The 24,106-nt window shown below is 47.8% G+C and overlaps 1 protein-coding gene across 4 annotated transcripts in view; it reads left to right on the forward strand.

Annotated features, from left to right (window-relative positions):
- Positions 1 to 24,106, forward strand: part of CCDC88C (coiled-coil domain containing 88C) — a 136,094-nt gene that overhangs the window by 93,523 nt on the left and 18,465 nt on the right. For 3 of the 4 annotated variants that reach the window (XM_037832053.1, XM_037832055.1, XM_037832054.1), the window contains 8 exons: positions 2,475 to 2,663; positions 3,834 to 3,995; positions 7,271 to 7,548; positions 10,655 to 10,798; positions 12,216 to 12,402; positions 15,565 to 15,710; positions 18,388 to 18,477; positions 19,905 to 20,143. In XM_037832053.1, the coding sequence (XP_037687981.1) occupies positions 2,475 to 2,663; positions 3,834 to 3,995; positions 7,271 to 7,548; positions 10,655 to 10,798; positions 12,216 to 12,402; positions 15,565 to 15,710; positions 18,388 to 18,477; positions 19,905 to 20,143 (1,435 nt within the window). Of the gene's footprint in view, positions 1 to 2,474; positions 2,664 to 3,833; positions 3,996 to 7,270; positions 7,549 to 10,654; positions 10,799 to 12,215; positions 12,403 to 15,564; positions 15,711 to 18,387; positions 18,478 to 19,904; positions 20,144 to 22,725; positions 23,154 to 24,106 lie in introns of those variants that run through there. The other variant, XM_037832056.1, reaches the window with a different exon arrangement.

Here is a 24,106-nt window from a genome sequence, read left to right on the forward strand (position 1 = left end):
AAAAAATAGATAAATGGGAACTCCTCAAGCTTAGAAGTTTCTGCACCTCAAAGGAATTTCTCAAGAAGGTAAAGAGGCAGCCAACTCAATGGGAAAAAATTTTTGGAAACCGTGTATCTGACGAAAGACTGATGTCTTACATATATAAAGAAATCCTACAACTCAATGACAATAGTACAGACAGCCCATTTATAAAATGGGCAAAAGATATGAAAAGACAGTTCTCTGAAGAGGAACTACAAATGGCCAAGAAACACATGAAAAAATGTTCAGCTTCACTAGCTATTAGAGAGATGCAAATTAAGACCACAATGAGATACCATCTAACACCGGTTAGAATGGCTGCCATTAAACAAACAGGAAACTACAAATGCTGGAGGGGATGTGGAGAAATTGGAACTCTTATTCATTGTTGGTGGGACTGTATAATGGTTCAGCCACTCTGGAAGTCAGTCTGGCAGTTCCTTAGAAAACTAGATACAGAGTTACCATCCGATCCAGCGATTGCACTTCTCGGTATATACCCGGAAGATGGGAAAGCAGTGACACGAACAGATATCTGCACTCCAATGTTCATAGCAGCATTATTCACAATTGCCAAGAGATGGAAACAACCCACATGTCCTTCAACAGATGAGTGGATAAATAAAATGTGGTATATACACACGATGGAATACTACACGGCAGTAAGAAGGAACGACTCGTGAAACATATGACAACATGGATGAACCTTGAAGACATAATGCTGAGCGAAATAAGCCAGGCACAAAAAGAGAAATATTACATGCTACCACTAATGTGAACTTTGAAAAATGTAAAACAAATGGTTTATAATGTAGAATGTAGGGGAACTACCAATAGAGAGCAATTAAGGAAGGGGGAACAATAATCCAAGAAGAACAGATAAGCTATCGTGGGTAAATTTAACGTTCTGGGAGTGCCCAGGAATGACTGTGGTCTGTTAATTTCTGATGGGTATAGTAGGAACAAGTTCACAGAAATGTTGCTATATTAGGTAACTTTCTTGGGGTAGAGTAGGAACATGTTGGAAGTAAAGTAGTTATTTTGGATTAGTTGTCTTTTTCTTACTCCCTTGTTATGGTCTCTTTGAAATGTTCTTTTATTGTATGTTTGTTTTTTATTATTTTTTTTGTTTTTTTATTTTTCATACAGTTGATTTAAAAAAAAAAACAAGGAAAAAAATATGTATAGCCCCCTTGAGGAGCCTGTGGAGAATGCAGTTGTATTGGCCTACCCCACCTCAATGGTTGCTAACATGACCACAGACATAGGGGACTGGTGGTTTGATGGGTTGAGCCGTGTACCACAGATTTACCATTGGGAAGACTGTTGCTGCAAAGGAGAGGCTAGGCCTCTCTATAATTGTGCCTAAGAGCCTCCTCCCGAATGCCTCTTTGTTGCTCAGATGTGGCCCTCTCTCTCTAGCTAAGCCAACTTGGCTGGTGAAATCACTGCCCTCCCCTCTACGTGGGTTCGGACACCCAGGGGAGTGAATCTCCCTGGCAATGTGGAATATGACTCCTGGGGAGGAATGTAGACCCAGCATCGTGGGCCGGAGAGCATCTTCTTGACCAAAAGGGGGATGTGAAAGGAAATGAAATAAGCTTCAGTGGCAGAGAGATTCCAAAAGGAGCCGAGAGGTCACTCTGGTGGGCACTCTTACGCACACTTTAGACAACCCTTTTTAGGTTCTAAAGAATTGGGGTAGCTGGTGGTAGATACCTGAAACTATCAAACTACAACCCAGAACCCATGAATCTCGAAGATAGTTGTATAAAAATGTAGTTTATGAGGGGTGACAATGGGATTGGGAAAGCCATAAGGACCACACTCCACTTTGTCTAGTTTATGGATGGATGAGTAGAAAAATAGGGGAAGGAAACAAACGAACAAACAAAGGTACCCAGTGTTCTTTTTTACTTTAATTGCTCTTTTTCACTTTAATTATTATTATTGTTATTTTTGTGTGTGTGCTAATGAAGGTGTCAGGGATTGATTTAGGTGATGAATGTACAACTATGTAATGGTACTGTGAACAATCGAAAGTACGATTTGTTTTGTATGACTGCATGGTATGTGAATATATCTCAATAAAATGAAGATTTAAAGAAAAAAAAAAAGATCACCCTGCCCACAGTCCCCATCCTCACCTCAGTTTTAGGAAATGGACAGCTGAGGCCCAAAGAAGCAAGAAAACTTGCTTACAGTCATGTGGCTAATATAGGGCCTGAGGCAGGAGTGGGTTCCAGGCCCTGACTCCCAGGCCACTGCCCTCTCTGTCGTCTCTGGAAAGGAAGTGGGCGATTCATGTAGGAACAGAGGTTTGCTGCCCTTTCCCCCAGAAAGGAAAAGGAAGGTGTCTGGCTTGTTGTGTGCCAGTGCCAGGTGAATGCCTGGGCACCGGATGGGCTGCTTCTGCCTTAAATCTGCTTTCTTGTTCTTGTACTTTGCAGTTGAAGAAGGAGCGTGAGATTCTCAGGCAGAACCAGAAAGAGGGGAAGCACTTGCAAAACTCTTTCAAACACCCCCTGGGGAAGTTGGTCACCAGTCAGCAGGGGAAGGAGACCTGGGGGCCCAGCCACCAGGAAGCCACAATGGAGCTGCTCCGCGTGAAGGACAGGGCCATCGAGCTGGAGCGGAACGTGAGTGGCTGGGCGGCCGCGGCGCTCAGAGAGACAGCCGCCTTTAATAGTCCCACCGATAGACTGCGGAGGACACGGGATGTTGGGTCTGTTGAGATTTAGTTGGACGCTGCTTGAGTTGTCCCCCAAGTCCTATGGACTCCTTTTCATTTGAGATGCCTTTGGTGCATGTTTCTAATATAACGGCATATTCACATTTTCCCCCAGCGAATTGTCGTCTCCCTGCCCATCAGCTAGGCCTGTAGCGTATGCACCCCACTGTGCTTCTCTAGTGTTGTGTGTTTGTCTGCACTGGGGTTGGCAAATGGTGGCCTGCCTCTTGTTTTTGTAAATAAAGTTTCACTGGGACACGGCCACTCCCTTTTTTCACATTTTTGTCCCTGGCGGCTTTCCCACTGCAACAGCAGAGTCACAGAGGGTAGAGGCCATGTGGCTTGCTGGCCGTATTTACTAGCTGGCGCTCTGCAGAAAAAGTTTGCCAACTTGTGTTCCATTTCACTCATTTTCTTTGATTTTCCTCATGAAATAGAGATTATCCTCATTCTTTGACAGATGAGAAAACTGAGACAGTTTAAGGGACTTGACCCAAAGTCCTGTGGCTGGTAAGGGGTGGTGTGGGATTGCAGCCCCCCGTCCTGGCCCCTAGCCCAGTTGCTGGCAGATTTCACGTGGTCTTTATTGGTCTCGTGTAACATGAAAGCCCTTTTCCACCTGCTGTCCTTCCTGAGGAGGGTGAGGCTGGAGCCCCAGGCTTTGGCTCTGCTGGGCAAGACTCAGGTTCGTAAAGAAGGGGACAGGGATCCAATGCGTGGAAACGTGCTGTCTCCGGGTGTTCAACAGAAAATAGAAGCAATAAGGAGAAAAATGAAACAGCAGCTTTAACTCCAGCTTACCCCTGCCTCCCACTTGTACACTCAGGTTCAATGTGGAATCCACGTTATTTTTTATTCTTTTCTATCTTGAAGTCACATCAAATACATATTTGTCTTTTTTTTTTTCTTTCGATTGTCCTTTTCAAAGAAGGGTTGGTTTTTCGTCCCTCGTCCAGTGGGTCCTGGCTTTGGCCCCCAAAGCACTGATTCAGAGGGGTCATTCCAACTCAGGCACCTGTGGCCACCTAGCCTTGACCTAGCCAGTGTCTGATTTGCCTCGTTCTTCCCCATCCCCTAGAACGCAGCTCTGCAGACTGAGAAGCAGCTGCTCAAGGAACAGCTGCAGCACCTCGAGACCCAGAACGTGGCTTTCAGCAGTCAGATCCTGACGCTGCAGAAACAGAGCGCCTTCCTGCAGGAGCACAACACGGCGCTGCAGACACAGGCGGCCCAGCTCCAGGTGAGGGCGTGGCGCCCTGGGGACACTCAGCCACCTCTCTTGGAGACCTCGAGCACAATCGCTCCTCGTAAGGAGAAGCCCAGGAAAACAAAGGAAGGGTGTTCTAGTTTCCTGGGCTGCTGAAGCAAATACCATGACATGGGTCAGGTTAGACAATGGGAATTTATTCGCTCATGGTTTTGAGGCTGGGAAAATGTCCAGATCAAGGCATCGTCAAGGTGCTGCTCTCTCCCCAAACACTGGGGTGTTCTGGGGTTGGCTACCGGCGATCCTGGGCTCCTCCATCACATGGCAAGGCACGTGGCGGCATCTGGTCTCTTCCTTCTCTTCTGGGCTCCGTTTCAGCTCTTTACTTCCTGTGGCTTCTCTCCCTCATGTCTGAATTCATTCTGTTTATAAGGGACTCCAGCAATAGAATTAAGACCATCCTGATTGGGCCACACACACCTTAGCTGAAGTAGCCTCATCAAAAGGTCCTGCTTACAATGGGTTCACACCCACAGGAATGGATTAAAGAACTGTTTTACTGGGTTACAGCTTCAAACCACCACTAAGAGTTTCCTCAAAAAAACTGTTTTATTAAAAAAATTATATGAGGCTCATTGAAAACAGTGGTTCCTTACCTCAGAATCTTTGAAGGTGGTGATGGTTTATAATTCATTTTCAGTACTGAGCAGATGGCTGCGCAGGCTAAAACTTCATTTCTCTGCTTTCACTTGCAGTCTTGTTCTTGTTTCCCAAAGTCTCTTCCTTGAGACAATTCCAGGAAAGACTGGAAAAAGCGGTTCTGGGATCAAATAAGTTTTAGTTAAACAGAATTCACCAGATTTCTTTTCTGCAGAACCTGATGGAGTCTTCTTTAAGCTAATGCAAATTTTTAATATCCCGGAGAGATATAGGGTGTCAAGTGCTTCTTAGACTGTCCAGAACATCTGACTGGACTCATCTTCTGTGCAACATTCTTTAGGATACTGGATTTTAAAAGAATAGATTGTGGGAAAATGAATTCTCACTTATTAATGTAGTTTCTAAGATAAGTGTTTGAATATTTATAACTTATGGGACAGGGACAGTAAACACAAAACTATTTGGCAAAGAAGTTGGGATTTGCTCTGTTAAAACAAGAAAATGGGCTTTTGCAGAGACCATAGGAGTTCCTAAGTGGTCATGAATATGAATGAGGACTTTTTTTTTAATTGCTCCTTTTTTTTTCTTAATTCAATTTTATTGAGATATATTCACTTACCATGCAGTCATACAAAGTGTACATTCAGTTGTTCACAGTAACCATTACACAGTTGTGTGTTCGTCACCAAAATCAATTTTTGAAGAAAGGGGAGTGTGGTCCATACGGCTTTCCCAATTACATTGTCAACCCTCATAGGCTACGTTTTTATATAATCTTCATGAATGAGGACTTTTTAACTTCTTTCTCATCTAGATGCCTTTTCTTTCTTTTTCTCACTTCCTTGCACTGGTTAGAACTCGAGTTAAAGGGGACGTTCTCGCCACATCCCTGCTGTTAGTTAGGGGGAAGCATTTGCTGTTTCACCATGAAGTTCAGTGTCTGCCATAGGTTTTCCATAGAAGCCCTTTATCAAGTTGAGGAAGTTACCATCTATTTGCAGGTTATTAAGAGTTTCAGTCAGGAATGGATATTGGATTTTGTCAAATGTTTTTTCTGAATCTTTTGAGAAGATTGTGTGGTTTTTCTTTTTTAGCTTGTTAATTCACTAAATTGCATTAATTTGTTGAGTTTGTTAAACCAACCTGGCATCCCCGGGATATGGTCATGTTCCATTATCTTTTTTGTACGTTGCTGTATTTGATTTGCTAAAATTTTATTAGGATGTTTTGCTTCTGTGTTCAAGAAAGATATTGACTTGTTCTTTTTTTTCCTTGTAATGTTGTTGTCCACTTTTGGTATTGGGGTAATTCTGGCCTTATAGAATATGTTGGTAAGTGTTTCCTCAGCTTCAGTTTTCTGGAAGAGTACATGTAGGATTGGGTATTGTTTCTTTCTTAAATAGTTGGTGAAATTCACCAGTGCTGCCTCTGGGTCTTGGAGAGAGAGAGAGAAAGAGAGAGAGAGAGAAGATTTTTAACTACAAATTCAATGTCTTCAGTAGACCCAGGGTTATTTGAATTAATTATTTCTTCTTGACTAGGCTTGGGTGGTTTGTTTCTTTCAAGTATTTTGTCCATTTTATCTGAGTTGTTACATCAGTTGGTGTAGGCTTATTCATAGTATCCCCTTATAATCCTTTTGATATCTATGGAATCAGTAACAGTGTTACTCTTATCATTCCCAGTATTGTTAATTCATGTCTTCTCATTTTTCCTGATCAGTCTGGCTGCAGGTTTATCAATTTTATTGATCTTCTCAAAGAACCAGCTGTTGGTTTCATTGATTTTTCTCTATTTTTCGGTTTTATTTTATTCTATTTATTTCAGCTCTGATCTGTATTATTTCCTTACTTTGAGTTTCATTTGCTGTTTTTCTAGTATCTTAAGGTGGAAACTGAGCCCATTGATTTCAGAGCGCTGCTCTTTTCTAATGTAAGCACTTACGTGCTATTAATTTCTCTTCAGTACTGATTTAGCCGCGTCCCATGAAATTTAATACACTATGCTTTAATTTTCATTCTGATTTCTTGTTTGATTTCTTCTTTGACTCATGGGTTCTGTAGAAGTGTGTCATTTAGTTTCCAAATATTTGGAATTTTCAGAGATCTTTCTGGTACTGAGTTCTAATTCCATCATGGTCAGACTCATACTTTGTACGACTTGAATTCTCTAAATGTATTGAGCTTTCTTGTGTGGCCCAGAATGTGTCTATCTTGCTAATGGCTCCATTTGCACTTTTTTGGGTGGAGTACTCTATAAATGCCAATTGGGTTAAGTTCATTGATAGTGTTGTTCAGGTCCTCTGCATCCCTACTTGTTTTTCTGGCCACTTGTTCTAGAAAAATAGGCTTTTGAAACTGGTCAAAGGCGACTCCCAAGGAAGTTATCCAGAGAAAGGATAATTTGCCCACCTCTATAGAGAGAAGCTCAAGATTAAGGACCCATTTGACAGTCTCTGCCATCTTGTCCCAGAGCAAGCAGTTCCTTAGGTTTTGGTAGAACTACCTTGAAAGTCCCTGTCGTCCTGCTGTCTGTCTGCCTCCATACAGGCCGTGCTCCTTGGCCCTGCTCACGGCTTGTGGGGAGTCCGCCTGCCAGGCTGCCCGGGGCCGGCGGTGAGCCCTCCCGTCGCCGTCTTGCCCCCGCAGGTGGAGAATTCCACGCTGAGCTCCCAGAGTGCCGCGCTCACCGCACAGTACACGCTGCTCCAGAACCAGCAGACGGCCAAGGAGAGCGAGAACGAGAACCTGCAGAAGCAGCAGGAGCGGCTGGCGGCCGCCCACGAGGCCCTGCTCCAGGACCACGAGCACCTGGGCGCCCTGCACGAGCGGCAGTCGGCCGAGTACGAGGCCCTCATCCGCCAGCACAGCTGCCTGAAGACGCTGCATCGGAACCTGGAGCTGGAGCACAAGGAGCTCGGGGAGAGGTGCGTGGCTGCCGCCGGGGGCTCGCTGGTCCTGCGGCCAGGGTTTGTCCCCTGGCTTCCCCAGGGGACTTGTGTTTCCGGTGGGTGAACGTCCTGTTTCCCGCCCCTTCCCCCTGCATTTCCTCTTGGCCCACCGCCTCACATTGTCTCAGGGACCTGGACGTCCCCAAAGGGAAGTAAATAAAGCGTCACCCTCAGCTGTATGGAGGTAGTGCAGCTGGAGCCCGAATGGCAGGCGGGGGCCCTGCCGGGAGCAGAGGGCACAAAGCTGATCCCAGCTCTGGGAGGCCTGGCATCCTGTCCATCCCCTCTCCTTTCCAAACCAAGAATGGGGAAGAAATTCACCACAGCTACCAATTCCCAGCAGCGGGCCTTGCTGTAGCTTCCCAGGCCTCCTCTTTCATGCTGGAGTCTGGATTTCCTTTTTTTTTTTTTTTAACCTTTAATTATGGAAACTTTTGCATATATACGAGGTAAACCAAGTAATATAGTGAGACCCCTGTGTACCCAGCTCCAATAGTTACCAGTGTTCTGCCATTCTCATTTCATCCATACCTCTACCCACTGTCCGCCTCCACCCTCCATTATGTTGGGTAAAATTTACATGCATTGAAATGCACAAATCCTAACTGTACAGTCCTGGGTCTCCAGCATCACCAGGGCTGGCCCGTGCAAATCACTGATTGCACCAGGCACCTGGGCAGGTGTGTCAAGACCCAGAAAAGGGGAAGGTAGGAAACTGCTCTCCGGGGTCTAAGTCTGATGGGGAGATGTGCCGTACACATGAATCCAATAGAAAAATAGAGGGGTAAGGCTGACTTGCAGCTTCCAAACACAGTAGAGTATGAGGGGACGGTTATCCTTAACCTGTGCTCATGAGATGTTGCTATGATGATTTTCCCTTTGACTCAGTCTCAACAAAACAGCTCAGTGGACGTTGGCTCCTTAAGCTGGTATTTCCACATTAGGGACCCCATGGAAATGGTTGAGAGAAAAGTCTCATGGGGGCACCTGATGATGCCTGTGGGTATAGGGGTGATGACATCCATGTATTCACTCACCAGATGCTTCTGTTTTCCCTCCATCTGGAATTTCCACCCGCTTTATCCATCCAGACCTCCATCCTGCAGCGGCTGCTGAGATACCTGCTCCCATAAGACTGTCTCTTCCTTCCAACCAAAATTAACATCTCCTGCCTCTTGCATTTTCATCTCTCCCTCCCTGTCCACCCATCCTGTACTTGCTCAACACTTATTAAACACCTGCTGGATACATGGTGCTGTGTCCGTGGTGGGGGATGCACCCTTAATGAGCTGACAAACTGCTGAAGTAGAGCAAAATGTGGCCATGCAACTCTGGTCCTCACCAGACATGTCAGGGCCAGAGGGGGAAGGTTTCTTGCAGATGGAATTTGGACCAGCTCTGAAGGAAGAGTCCATCGTCATTTTCCCTACAGCTCCTCACTCAGTGTACCATCCAGTAGCCATTTGATGTTTTCTGCTGTTTGACGGCTGACCGAAGGGCCCTTGGGTCTGTCTGCAGCCGCCCTCCACATTTGGGAGGCACCTGGAGCCCTGGAACGACGGCTCTGTGTTTGATTTATTTGACCTTCGATCATCCAAGCTCACTTGCTCATTCCCTTAGCAGATATTTATTGAGCACTGTGCCTTGAACTGGGGATCAGTAGTGACCAGCATTTACCGTTTCTGTCCTACTAGCTGGGTAGTTTCTAGTGGTTAGAGATGGGCTTTAGCAGTGCTTTTCTAAGACCTTGCAGCAGGAGAGCAGGAGTTGGTGACGCCTTAGTGGTCAGCTGTGACCCTTACTTGTCAAACCTGGGTTATTTTTTCCAGAATTGTTAGCCTGGGTGAGAAAGGTCTTTGCTATGAAAGCCAGTAGACCCCACTCCCCAGCTTTACGCTCCACTGTGTCGGGGCACCCCCTGCCGCATGGTGAAAGGCCACACAAACATTTCTTTGTAAACAGCTGCCTGAACCCGTTTCTGAGTGTGATTCCCCTGCAGGTCTTTGTTCTGGTCAGTGGTACAAGTACAGCTGATACAGGGGCTCGTGGGGACTAGTGGACAGTGAGGGGCATGAAGGTCTGAAGACAAAGGCTGGAAACCCTGGAACTTGGGGTGGTCTCGGTCAGACCAAGTACGCACAACTCAGGATGGGGGTCTAGAGAAAGGGGACTGGATGGGGAGAAGCGGAAGTTGCTCCTCAGCCCCCTTTCTGCTTTTACTCTGCTCTGCGCCCCTGGACTAGGTAAGTCCTGGGTCATTGTAACCACAGGAGGGTGAAGCTGGGGATCTCTGCCAGCAGCATGGGGGGAACGGGCTCAGGCTTGTCGTGCTTCTGTCGTCTTGCTCTGCTGCCCTCCAGAGGCATCAAGAGCGGTTGAGTGTGGAGAAGAATATAGAAGCCTGGAGGGGACGGGGAGAGCCGAGTGGGAGGTGACGAGCTGGGGCTGTGGTTGACCCTTTTACACAGTTGGGCCTGCAGACAGGCATGGTATCTGTGGGTGTCAGCAGCTGACTTCTGGCAGCTGCCGAGGGCCAACTGGTCAAGCCTCCGTCCCCTACCCCCAACCCCCAGGAAGGCCAGACGAAGAGCAAGCCATCCGCGGGCTTTTGAGAGCGGGAGTGGGGGCCTTGGCCAGCCCTCAGTGAGGAGGGATTAGCTGCTACGTGCAGTGGAATTCAGCCATTTATTTTGTGGTTTCTTTTAGAGCTGTGTGTGCTTAGTGAACCTTCTAGCAGCCTATTTATAACTCTAAAGAAGGGTCTGGAATCCAGGAAATGTGGTCACCGTGTTCTCAGGTTGCCAAAGGAGGAGGACGGGTTGCTCAGAATGGGAACTGAAGGGACCATAGGGGTATCTCGGGTTAGAAGAAAAGGATTCTGGGCTCCGGGGCTGGAGGAGACCCCCCAGACCCACCCCACCCACCCCCCGTCATTCCTGCAGCCGCCTTCCTGCTGCTCTGCCTGAGAAGTCACCCGAGGAATCCCATTTTCTCACAAGTCTAGTAAATCCCCTGGGCTGTGAGTTGCCTGTGGAAAAAGAAGGTCCTGGACAGGCTCCCACTGGTGCATTTCTGCCGACAGGCACAGCGACATGCTGAAGCACAAGGCAGAGCTGGACGAGCTGGAGAAGGCCTTGAGGACCGAGAGAGAAGCGCTCCAGCAAGAGCAGAGGACGGCTGCTGTCACCGCAGGCGAGAACCAGAGGCTGCGGGGGGAGCTGGACAGGTAAATGCCCGGCACAGGCCCGCGTCCGCGCCCAGTCCCGGCGTCACCACTTCGGACATCTGTAATTCTACTCAGGCCTGTTGCCCTCAGGCGCCATTAGTAGAAAGTTAAGCGATTCCCCTGATGATTTTGTATTTTTAGAAACCTTGTTGTGTTACCAGCTGGGTGGGTAGGAAGGTGACAGGTAACTCCAGCTAGTTGCTGGGATGTAAGGATTCAAGCAATACCTGGGGACGGTCCGCTGTCTGTGTGCAATGGATGGTTCTCACCTCCCGCCCTTGTGATGACGATGATCGTGTCAGGCACTAGATGTATTCATCATCTAAGATACCCCACCCCAATCTCGTGAAGGGGGTCCTTAGTGTCCCCCACTTTTTTTTTAACAGCCAAGGAAACAGGCTCAGGGTTTAAATAACTTGTTCTGGGTCAATGTTTCTAGTTAATAGCAGAGGCAGGATTCGAATCCAGGTCTGGCTCATTCCAAAGGCTTGACCACGTGACGCTCTGTGTCCTCCTGCGTCCCCGTGTAACACGCTCCAGGGCTCACAAACTCCAATGCCTCCCGGGCTCAGGCGGGGAAGCCCAGGATGAAGTTGCTCTGGAGAACATCCATAGACAGTGAGATGGGGTGTCAACACCACCCCAAAGGCAGCTGCTGATTGCACCAGGCGACGGCCGTCAGCTTGGCGGCAGGCCCAGGCTGCCAGAGCATCCCTTTGTTTTTGTTTCTTTTCCAAGAGAAACTGGACATCTGGATGTTGATGTGAAACTTCCAGATTTTTAAATGTTGACAACTAATTCATTTTTTAAAAAAAATTAAAACTGTACAGGCCAAACAAGACACATGTGTGTCCAAATTGAGTCCACGCACCCCTTGGTAGTTTGAGCTTTTTGATATAAATCTTCTGAGAAACCCCATTTGGGTAATCGTTATGATGATGATGGTAATTTTAGAAAATTTGCATAATACCCTGGCATCTCCTGTTTTATCTGTCTTGTGAATTAACTTAGAAAGGGGCTCAGAATAGGGAAGAGCTGGGCATAAAGAATCTTTGAACAGAAATGTCCTAGTTTGCTGTTTTAAAAAAAACTTTAACATCAGAATCCTTTTTTCTAAGCATGCCGACATGCCAAAGCTCTAAATGTAGATCAGGCAGGAGCAGGGGTGCTCCGTTGAAGTGGGTATCAGGAGCCTGTCCTCCCCCCTACCCATGTGGTAACCCCAGGGGTACCCTCATAGAACCCCAAAGGACACGGTTTGAAAACCACCGATTTAGTCCACCCTTCCCCCTCATTTTACTGAGGCTCAGAGAGGTTGCAGTTTTGTCTAAGGTTGCACAGCTTGCCCCTCACAGAGCTGGGACAGCGCTTTGGGGAATATTCTTCACCCTCTTGGCCTTGTGGCCTCCCCCTACAGAGTGAACTTCCTGCACCACCAGCTGAAGGGGGAGTATGAGGAGCTGCACACCCATACCAAGGAGCTGAAAACCTCGCTGAACAACTCGCAGCTGGAGCTGAACCGCTGGCAGGCCCGGTTCGACGAGCTGAAGGACCAGCACCAAAGCATGGACATCTCGCTGACCAAGCTGGACAACCACTGTGAGGTGAGGCTGGGGACAGGCCCCTAGGCTCCGTGTGATGGGTCCTGGCTGGGGTTTGTGCTGGAAGACTGTGGAGACGGCATGGGGGGCTGAGATGCAGCAAGGGTATGTCTACGCCATCCTTCCATGCCTATTCATTTTGTTAGCCATGCCGTCCTAGCATTACAGCATGGTCTTGCCCAATTCTCGAGTTTGGCGGGTTCCGATATAGGAGCCCCCGCCTTGCAAGGGTGCAGGGCTATCCCTTCTGTTTATCTGGCTCCATAGGGTTGAAATGATCTTCTTAAGCAGCAAAGTGCTTCCATCAGATGAAATCTTAAGCAGAACCCCAGTACATGTAAGAGACAAAGTGGATCTGGGGCCTCTGGGTTCCACCCTGCCTCGAGGCAGCCCCGCAGGACGCCCAGTGGTTCCTCAGGACACGGTTTAAGCCTGCTTTTTTGTTTGTTGAAAAATAGTCTCAAAGGCCTTTTCCCTTTGACCTTCGTGGTTAGCCCTGTGAGGTAAGACAAAACCGGAAACTGAGGCCTGGGATGCTGAGTCTTCTGTCCACGGTCAACCAACCAGATCTTGTGGCCGAGAGGATGAGATCCTGGGCGGGTGGCGGGGGTGTGCTGAGACGGCAGCGTTCCAGTTTGCTAATGCTGCCAGGATGCAAAATACCAGAAATGGATTGGCTTTTATAAAGGGGGTTTATTTGGTTACACAGTTATAGTCTTAAGGCCATAAAGCGTCCAAGGTAACACATCAGCAATCGAGTACCTTCACTGGAGGATTGTCAGTGGCATCCAGAAAACCTCTGTTAGTTGGGAAGGCACGTGGCTGGCATCTTCTTGCTCCCAGGTTGCGTTTCAAAATGACATTCTCCAAAGTGGCTGCATCAGCTTCCAGCAGCCGTCTTCAAAATGTCTGTCTCGGCTCCAGCTACGGCTACTGTCTCTCAGCTCCTGTGCGTTCTTCAAAGTGTCCCTCTTGGCCGTAGCAAGCTTGCTCCTTCTGTCTGAGTTTATATAGTGCTCTAGTGAACTAATCAAGGCCCATGCAAATGGGCAGGGCCGCACCTCCATGGAAACTATCCAGTCAGAGTCATCGCCCGCAGTGGGGTGGAGCTCACCTCCATAGAAACACGCAAAGAATTACAATCTAATCAGCACTGATACGTCTGCCCACACAAGATTACATCAAAGAATATGGCGTTTTGGGGGATATAATACATTCAAACCAGCATAGACGACATCCACTCTGACAGAGCCCCCCCCCGCCCCCCACCCCAGAGACCCTGCGGTCCTGGGTGGGTGCTGGAGGGTTTCCGAGGATGCGACTTCAGCCCGGGGGCTACGGGAGGCCTTGTGAGGAGCTGGCCTTTGTGCTGAAGATGAAGGATTGGCAGCATCTGGACAGAGGGCGACTGGGGTTGGGGGTGCTGTTTCAGATAGAGGATTGATTTGCACTGACATGTTGGGGGCAGGACTTTATGGAGAACACTAGCGATTTAGTTGGATTGGAGCAAAGGATGTGATAAGGGACTCTAGGGCTGGGAGGGGCCAGCACAGGACAGTCCCCCAGACAATCCTCAGACAGAAGCTAAGCTTCACCGTGTGGAGAATGAATGATGTGGAGGAGTAGGGTAGGTCTTTGCTTTGAGTGGGGCTCTCTTCCTCTCCCACCCCCAGCCCTTCCTGGGACGCCACTTTGTCATAAATTGGATTTGTTTGCTGCCTGGCACTCCAGGGTCTAAGGAGGTGGAAGAGCAGCAAGCAGCTGCCGCCGTCACCACCGTGATGGCTCCATGTGGCTTCAGGATCGTAGGCTCAAGGCCCGAAGAAGGAGCCAGTGGCGCGGATCCCAGACCCCTGCGGCCACACCCAGGGGCTTTCGATCGGGCCAAGCCGAGTTTCCAAGGACAGTTATCCTGCAGATCACATTCTTGACTGTCACTCCCAAGCCTAGTGTAATTCTCTAGGCTGTAAAAACTAACACTTTTATTATGATACTTATTTTATATATATATTTATATATATAAAAAATAAATAAAACAATAATAGAAAATTTTCAGTGAAAAAAATAATTACTTGTGGTTTCACCACCTTTTCCCTCCCAGTTCTTTTCCTTGTATATATTGAAGTTGCACATGATTGTATTCAGAATAGGTAGAATTTTGTTTTTTCCCTTAATGTTAAACCCAAAAATATGATTTCTAACGGAGTGAAGAAGCGGAAGCAGCGTCTCCTGCCCACGTGCCGTGTGCGTAGACGTGTTGCCTCATTCCACACCCACGGCCACCCTAGAGCCAGGGTGTCCGTCCTCAGCCCTAAACTATAGTGGATTTGAACCCACTCTGAATCCAAAGCCTGTGGTTCTCCTCCTAAACCGCAAGATACTCTAGAGCAGGAGAAAGCAGGCATCAGCCTGTCAGCCAAATCCAGCCTGCGGCCCGTTCTTACACAACCTACAAACGAAGAACAGTGTTTGCCCTTTTTTAGTAGTTGGGGAAAAAAAATGAAAAGATGTTGTGGCAGGTGAATATTTTATGAAATCCAGTGCCAGTGTCCGTAAATAAATTTTTATTGAAACACTTTATAAAGTTTTATGTGCCCACTTGGTTGCATGTTGTCTCTGGCTGCTTTAGCACCGCAAGGGTAGAGGTGGGTAGTTGTGATAGAGAGCAGGTGCCAGAACATTTACCATCTGACTATTGACAGAAAAAGTTTGCTGACCCCTGTTCTAGAGCAGAGCTGTCCGATAGAAATATATACTAGCCACATACATAGTTGAGAAGGTGCATATAAAAAAATAAAAGGAACAGGTAAAATGAATTTTGGTATTTTATTTAACCAGTGTATCCAAAATATTGCCATTTCAACATGTAATCAGTATAAAATTATTGAGGTATTTTATGGTGGGTTTTTTTGTATTAAGTCTTCAAAATCTATTGTATATTCTGCACTTAACAGCTCATCTTGATTTGCACTAAGCGCATTTTAAGGGCTCAGTAGCCACCTATGGCCAGAGGTGGATAACACAGTTCCAGACGGAACTCGGCCATCCCGTGTTCTTGGCTATTGTGATCCTCTCCGTGACTGTCTCCTTCTTCTGCAAGGTAGAGTCCCTGCAGGGACACCCAGGGTCACACAGTGAGTGAAACATTGTTGGTCTGTGTTTCAGCTGCTCTCCCGTCTCAAGGGGAACTTGGAGGAAGAAAACCATCACCTCTTGAGCCAGATCCAGCTGTTGAGCCAGCAGAACCAGATGCTGCTGGAGCAGAACATGGAGAACAAGGAGCAGTACCACGCGGAGCAGAAGGAGTACATGTGAGGGGGGCGGTCTGTGTTTCCAGCGTGGTGGGTGACACCAGCCAGCAGAGGGGCCCCTGAGCCATCTCCCCTAGCTCATCGCATCCATACCTCCTCTGTCTCTGGAAGTCCCGCCTTCCCCTGCCCCATGCCAGGGCCCATGACATTTTGGGCAAATGGCAGCCTTCTGTGCCCACTGATGTCCTGAGGGCAAGGGGGGCAGACCCTCGTAGCAAGTCACACTGCTCTTGGTTTTCCTGGGCTGGTTTTAGATTTCTGGAAGTGGTGGTAGTTTATTTTTGTTTGCTTTCAAGTCACAATGTCCACCACCAAAAGCTCCAGGGTTTAATCCGCTTTGGGAGTTGTGTTCACTTTTAGAAATATGATGGAGCTAAAGAGACATATCTCAGGACAAGCAGTCAAATCGAAGGCCTAGAATGACAGCCATAAACCTTTCTAGCACCCTTGTCTGCGCTCCCCCAGCTTGCCTGGGGTGTGAGTAATGGGTGTGCCATGTGGTTGGCCTTATTCACTGGTGTTTCTGGAGTCCTGCTTTGGCAGAGGCCCTGCCAGGGGAACGGAACTACTTCCCTGGTAGCTGAGAACTAGCCGAGAACTAGTCAGAGTGATAGGACGTGGATGGAAGTATGTCCCATACCAGGCAGATGCTGAGGAGCCAAAAGAAGAGTGGTAGGAGCTGGATGGAGGGACAGGAAGGTGGTGATGGTGGGAGCTAGGTGTTCTCCAGAGCAGGGGGTGTGCAGGAGGCTGGAAGGGGAGGTGGGAGCTCAGTGATGGAAAGCTAGAGTCTTAGGATTCATTGGGAGGTCTCCGAAGGGCCGCGGGTCTAGCAGAGCTTAGGAAGAGCCCTTGTGCTGGAAGCTTCCTGGCTTGGAAGTCGAGTAATCCAAGATGCATCTAGGGTGGTTCCCCCTGCCGTGGTGGTTGGACTAGTCTTCCATCGCTGCGGAGTGATGGACATCAGCGCTCCGGGCAGGCCAGCGTGCTGGTGGTGAGCGTGGTGAGAGCGAGAAGAGATGCGTTTGTGGAGCGTTGTGGCCACGGCAACCCCAGCCGCCATCCCCGTGGTCTCTCATGTAATGAGGCTTCCTCATTAGTCTTCCTGCTTCATCTGCTCATCCAGAAGTTGCTTTTCATCTACCAAAGGACAACTGAGATTTAACACCCCGCTGTAATTTGGGGGTGGAAATGACAGTTTCCTGCAGTTGGGCCTCTGCAGTCCACCTGATAAAATCTGCTGTGGGCAGGTGCTAGCTAGAAGGAGTAGAGCCTGGTGCCTGGGGGATTGATGGATGGCGTTTGGAGAGCTTCTGCAGCAGGCTGGTGAGGTGGCAGGCTTCCGGAGCTGCTCTCTGAATTTCTGAGCTGTCCGGGGAGCCCAAGGCAGCCTCGGAAGCACTGGAAGCATAAAGCCAAGCAGAGTCCCGCCGTGAGGACAGAATAAGGGAACACAGATGTAGAGCCAGGGGGCTGGGGGTGAGGCATGGTTGGAGGTCGGGGGCCGAGTAGTTTGTGAAGCCATCACTTTTCACTGGGTGCTCACTTTCATGGTGAATTGTTGGGAAAACCCTTTTTTTGGGTGGGTCCTTGGGGCTTTCACAACTGAAGAGTGTAGTCAGAGCCCTCTGGACAAACAAAGAAACCAGGGGGACTGAGCTGTCAGGGCCACACAGGTGGTGAAAGGCCAAATGGGACAAGAGTGGGGTAAGCCTGTGGGCAGCTTTGTGTGGGGGTGTGCCCATGTGCCCTGCCCCCCATGACTCCCTAGGATAAACCAAGGCAAAACTTTCCCTTGGCATTGGGAAGGTGAGAGTCACCCCTACGGCAGCCCAAGGTTTGAGAGCGTCTTTTTGGGTCGTGGCTGTGTTTTCAAAAATGTGAACTGGTTTCCAACATTTAGACACCAGGAGGTTTTACTTCATACCCTGGGTTTCTGGCATCTGGAAAAAAAAAGCAGGGACTCTACCCCAGCAGGCCTCATATCCACACAGAGAGGGATCTGCTGGAGCTGACAGCACACTTATGCAGACTTGCCACAGTCCCCACCACTCCCTCTCGCCTTTCATAGGCCCACATCGCTCATTCCCTGCTCTGTGGCCCCTGAAAGCTTTCATGGGTGCTCCCAGGGGAATGTTAACAGAAACCCAGAGTTGGAGTGAGCCCAGCTCTGAGGTCTGACATGCTGAAGTGACATTTCAGCCCCCATTCCCACCCAACTCTGAAGGCAGATGCCTCCCCACCCCACCCCCTGTCACCTCCAGGATATCATCAGTGTGTAAAGGAGGGCTCTGGACCACCAGCCCTGCTTCCGCCCCCAGGAGGGCTGGATGCTTTGGATGACCTTGCCAGAGAGTCCTTGGAGCTTCCGAGCTGGAATTTTCAGATGGTTTGAGGTTTGACCCTACACGTTTACTTTGAGCTAGATGCTAAGCCTGTTTGTAAGTCTCCTCAAGGTGTTAGGGCTCCCTGGACCCATCTCCAGAGCTCCCGTTCACATTTCCAAATGTGTTGACCATGACAGCCAAGCACAATCAAGACCGAATCCCAAACATCAGCCCCTGCAAGACCAGGTGCCATGCTGGGTTAACCAGGACATTCTCGAGGCCAACCCCTTCCTGAGTTCCATTTAGAGCTGGATTGATATTTGATTTATTTCTTTCCTCTCTATTCACAGAGACAAATTAAATGCCTTACGGAGGCACAAGGAAAAACTGGAAGAAAAAATCATGGATCAGTACAAGTTCTACGACCCTGCTCCAAAAAAGTGAGTTGATTTAAGTTTCAGAGGCTTAAACGCAGAACGAAGAGCTTCCTCTTTCACGAGTAGAGTGAAAACTGTGGCCTGTAGAGCCAGGGCCACTTCCAGGCCTCTCCCATCCCGTGTAGGGCACCTTGTCTGCATGTTGATCCCTCCTGCATCAGCATCCGGCTTTTCCTTCAGCCCTGCCCTCCGTGCTCCGGCTTGTCCATTGTGCTCTGGCAAATGGCACCTGACCCCAAAGGAATAGGCTCAATTTAGCCATGAGCTCTGTTTAGGGGGCAGAGTCTCAGGCCATTAAAGCAGGTCAAAGAGTAGCCTTGTCAGGTTTTTGTGGCTCGATGTAATATGACTTAGACCATTAGGTTCTTGTTTGGGGAAGAGAGCTTGGGTAGGGCACCTCAGCCAGCACCCACCATCTCCAAACATGGGAACCTTTTTGGCTTGCGTACGTTCCTCTGGATTTACTGAACTCCAGGGCAGTGTCACAGACACATTCTCTCCTCCAGAGTACAGCAGCCACACGGCTATGGGCCAGCCCTGTCCCTGGAGGTTGCTAGCATCTGTCCAGCAGTGCCACCCCCTGCCCCGGGCCCTGAGCCCCAGGAATGTCCCTTCTGCAGAGATGTCTTCCTGGTTGCCCTGTCCCAGCCCAGCCTTCAGAATCACTGTGGATCCCTCCAGGGCTCTCTGCTGAAATCACAAACCCGTAGACTTCCAGAACGTCAATATCAGGTTTCTGTTTGACAGATGAGGAAACTGAGGCCCCAAAAAGTTTGAGTGATTTGTTTAAAGACAGACAGTTGTTTAGTTTCAGGTAAGGATCTTAACCCAAGTGTGATAGTCTTTTTGTTACAGTGGAATGCCATCATTTTTTAGCTAGCCATAACTATCACTTACCCTTTAAATTCACCGTTTTTAATTTAAACAGCCTGCTCTCCTCTGACCCTCTTACCCATTTCCCAGATTATTCGGTGCCAGGGAGCATTCAAAGAATGCCAGCTTCTAAATTTTACTTATTATTAACTTTAGCAGAAAATGAGAAGGTCCATGACTCAGTTCCCACAAATGGCATTTGGACAGAAAAAATGCCAAGCATATTAGCACAGCACCAGTTCCTTCATTTCACACAGATAAGCGAGAGCAGACTCGGCTTCGTTTGGAGTTCTGTTTTCCTAAGAGACTACCACGGATTTCTGCACAATGCACACTTTTACTGTCCTGAGTTCATACCCAACCGAAAATGACATTCCACCCCCAGAGCCCCAAATTTGGTGATCATGGTGATGGCGATGACTGCCATTGTGTCTGAACCCCAAATTAATGGCCCAACGCCCCAGGCCAGTGACGGAACCCCCAGCCCACATGAGGGATCCCTGCTGGGGGTGGGGGGAGTGACGGTGGGTGGTGTCCCTCTCAAACCTTCTCATTAGGAAGAACCACTGGATTGGAGCCAAAGCCTTAGTCAAACTCATCAAACCAAAGAAAGAGGGTTCGCGAGAACGGTTAAAGTCCACCCCAGACAGCCCCGCCTGGCAGCCAGAGTCCTCAGACCCCACCTCACCGTCACCTTCTCAGCCTCGCAGATCGCAGCCGGAGAACCCGGAGACCACCCCGTTGGGGGCAAACTGTGCGGAAGAGCGAGACACCCCCAACGGGCCTGTGGGAAAAGGTAGGAGCGACTGACCTGCCAGCAGCTGGGGTGGGAGTAGAACGAGATGGTGTGTGTATGTGCACGTGTGTGTAGGGACACGAAAGGGGGGTATGTGTGAGCACGTGCGAGTGTGTCTCCTACTTAGCTGCATTATTAGCCACGTAAAAAAGAGAAATCCATGGACTTTTTATCCTGTTATCAATTTTGTTAATTTAGAACAAGAACCGTCACTCATCATGTAGACTGTGGTAGGTATTTGAATATCCAGAGCTGACACTCAGGCAGGCACCGTAGAGACAAGTGTTTGTTTTTTGGGCTCCCTCATGGGTGTCAAAGATCTCCAGTAAGTTATTTCCATAAGGAGGTCCATGTTCTCTATGCATACAAGATCTTCAAAAACTCCTGTGTGGTTCAAATCTTTTATCACTTTGAAAGGCAATGAGGTTTTCTTTCCACTTAGAGGCGATATTTTGAGTTCACCAGAGTTTCTGAAATAAGAACATGATTGTTAGTTGTATACACTGTATTTCATCACCTCTCAGGCCATCACTTACAAGCTGCACAATTAATTTATATACCACTAAGATAAAAAATGCTGACAAGACGATGCAACGCCTTATCACTTAGAATTTTTATTATGCTCCTGTTGAAAGAGCTCTTCTAAAAGACTTTAATTAAATGAGTCTTTGTGCATACATGTAAAAGGAAAAAACAAGCAAAATAAATTGGCTGTGGCAATGGCAATTTTGTCACCATTGCACCTGGCCAGTGGCAACTGTAAGACACTGTCTGCTGGCAGGTGCGGCTGGTTTCAGAAATGCTGGGTGTGGGAGAAATGTGCATCGTAGCACTGATGAAACAAAGTATTTCTCCCAAGCATTGCTAGACTTACAAATTTACTTTCAAATATCATTTTTGGATTATTTATGCCAGACCTGCATCCTGATCAAGTTTTTGCAAAGAACCCAGGACTTCTGACAATCAGGCCTTTTCCAGAGACCCCACACCTAGTCCAGCACCAAGCTGCCTTCCGAGTATGGCTTGTGCACAAGCCTTTTGGGGGTCAAATTCACCACCATAACTGTTTTGTCATTTTTACATGCAAAGGAGAAATAAGTACACACAAACACACACACACGCACGCATGCACGTTCTTTACTAGGGATAAGCTTAAGTAAAAAGTTCATATCCAGGTGAATGATAATGAAGCTCAATATTTGCTTTAACACAGAGGGGCTCTGCTGCCTCAGGCTTTCATTTTGGCTATTTAATTTTTTTCTATATATCATCTCAATTTCATTCTTTAAGTTGAGTCAATTAACTATGATCAGCCTAACTGAGTTAGGAAAACATTCAGAGAAAAAAAACACTTGACTGTTCGGCTGATCCATGACTGCAAGGGTCAATACTGATTGTAACTGACAGCACCCATTTATTGAGCACTCTCTCTGGGCCTGGCAGCCTTTCTTGACATGCTTGGTCTATCTCATTTAATCCTAACTTCCCCATGGGGCAGGCATTATTATCAGCCCCTTTTTAGAGCTGAAAAAGTGAGGCTCAGCCAAGCTTACCATGTGCCAATGTAGTCAGTGGCAGAATTGGGATCCAATGACAGGCCACAAGCCTCAGCTCTGAACCGCTTGTGTACACTGCTTCCGGCCATGCAGTTTTAGTGCCCTAACTTGCTGCACAGACTTGCTCCTGGAGCTGCTGCTTAGACCTCAGCCCTCCAGGGTTAGGCACCGGGGACGGCAGCATGGAATGAAGCAGGTCCTGAGTCTGTGGCGTGAGCCACGGCCACCAGGGGGAGCTGGAAGCATCTTTAAGAGTTGGAAATGGCTTAAATCGGCTAATTTCCATGCAGGCTTCCCTTCAGGAAGTTAGACCAGTTGTCTGCTTTCAGAAGTCTATAATTTAAAGGCCAAGAAGTGTAGGACGGGGTGGAGGATGCGTAGGAGAGCTCAAAGGAAATTACGGTTCTTCTTGGTCTTGAGGGGTTTTTTGGTAAGAAAAAGAGATATTTTAATCATTTTTATACTCATTTTGCCAAAAGAGTTAATTTTAGAGAGATGAAAATTATTAGTGAGTACTTCAGGTAGACCGTTTTATTACAGAGGATCAGAAACGTATCATTAATTGTTTCCAGGGTCTTTGACCAGGGATAGGTGTACTTTTTGAGCTGAACTTCTCAGGGACCCTGTCATTAAAATGACGCATAAGAGACCTAATTAAAATGACGCACCAGATCCTAATTGACAAATATTTTTCTATGATATTTTAACACATTGAATTGAAAAGTAGTGTAAACCGTCGGCTCCTTGGGCAACACAGGATTCTCCTCATGTGCTGAGTAAGTACATAGTTGACATTTAGACGCTGCTAGGTGAATGACCCCAAGTCAGTGCAAAAATGATTCACCAAGCCCTGACCCTGCTCTGCGTATTGGGTGGTGGTTTTGTCTTTTATGGGCTGGACAGTGTTTTGATTTCAAGTACATTTAGTTGTTTGAGATTCATTTGTTATTATTGTGCATTTTATTTATTTGTTGTTTGTTTTGTTTTTCCTTCCTCTTTTGGGTTATCCGGGTGATAACAATTTAGCACCTCAACGCAAAAAGAGTCCCTTTTTGAGAAGCAAAAGCAAGGACAAAGACAAGTCTCCCACGACCCACCCAGCTCTCTCTAAACGCCTGCGGTTCTGGTCTTCCTCCGACATGCCATCCTCTCCTAACGAGCCTGTCTCTTTCTCAGCAATCGGAGATTTCTAATCCCTCTCCTTTATCATGTGTCTCCAGCGTGTATCCTCCTTCATTCCTGAACTTCAAAACAAACAGACAAACAAAAACAGTACCTAAAGGCCGGATGACCTTAGTGGACCCCTTTTCCTGACCCCAATTCCAAGCCAAGCCTTAAGTAGCCAGCGTGGATTCTGATTTCAGAATAGAAGATGAGCTGTCACACTCTCTGGACCGTGTCTTCCATGCAGCACAGTGTTAGGGGAGCCTCGGGACACACGTGCACACGTGCATGCGTGCCGTGAGCCGGGATGTCCGTGCTAAGTAAGTCACGTGGCCGTGTGCTTCCGCCTCTCTCTTGCTTGCACCTGCAGGCTTGTGTCACGCCCGTGTGTGGAGCCAAACTAGTTGGTTGTCGCTATGCTTCTTAAAATACGCAGCCTCTGTCACGTGAGATTTTTTTAAGACATTTTCAATCAGCTAAGTTTCAAACGGCTGCCCTTCTCTTTCTTTGTCAGAGAACTGAATCGTTGGCTTTTGCCAATGAGGCCCTTTTTTAGATGCATTCTGTGTTTTGAAGGATTTATTGCTCTGTTCAAATGTTTCGGAAAATTGGATTAATTTTGCTGAGCCAGAGTCCAGCCCAGAATGGAGTTTTATGACTGTGCTGTAGTTTCCTGACATCTTGGATACTGCAGTTAAAACAGTATTGGACAGAAAGAATATCAGCCCACAAATCACACCAGAATTGGGGAGAACGCAGGTCAGCAGAGGCCTTTAGCTACTGTAGTATTTCTCGTCTTCAGCCATTCTCATGCCATCCTCATGACTTTTGCCATATCCTAATAGCACCCGTAGGATTACCTACTTATTTCTCCATAAATTGACTCATGGTTTTCACATGAATTTATTTTAAAAGGAGATATTGTATCAGTACTACAAATGGAAAACCAATTTCACCATAAAAACAAGGTAACCATAAAACTAAATACAGAAGTAGTAAAATGGTAATGCTGGTTGATGCACCACCCTCATCATCTCCTGCACCCCACCTTGGGCACCCAGGGCTGCATGAAGCCTGGTCCTCCAGGCCCTTGCTTCCGCGCATGCTGTTGGAAATTGTGCTGTTTCTCTGCCAGTGCTGCTAATTGTCCGCTCATCCTTGCCTCTGCACCACCTCGTTTTAACCTCCCCCATCGGATCATCTCTCCAGGCTCATCCATCCCGCCAGACTTGAATCTTGCTTC

The sequence above is a fragment of the Choloepus didactylus genome, chromosome 4, assembly GCF_015220235.1.
Source record: "Choloepus didactylus isolate mChoDid1 chromosome 4, mChoDid1.pri, whole genome shotgun sequence".
Lineage (NCBI taxonomy): Eukaryota > Metazoa > Chordata > Mammalia > Pilosa > Megalonychidae > Choloepus > Choloepus didactylus.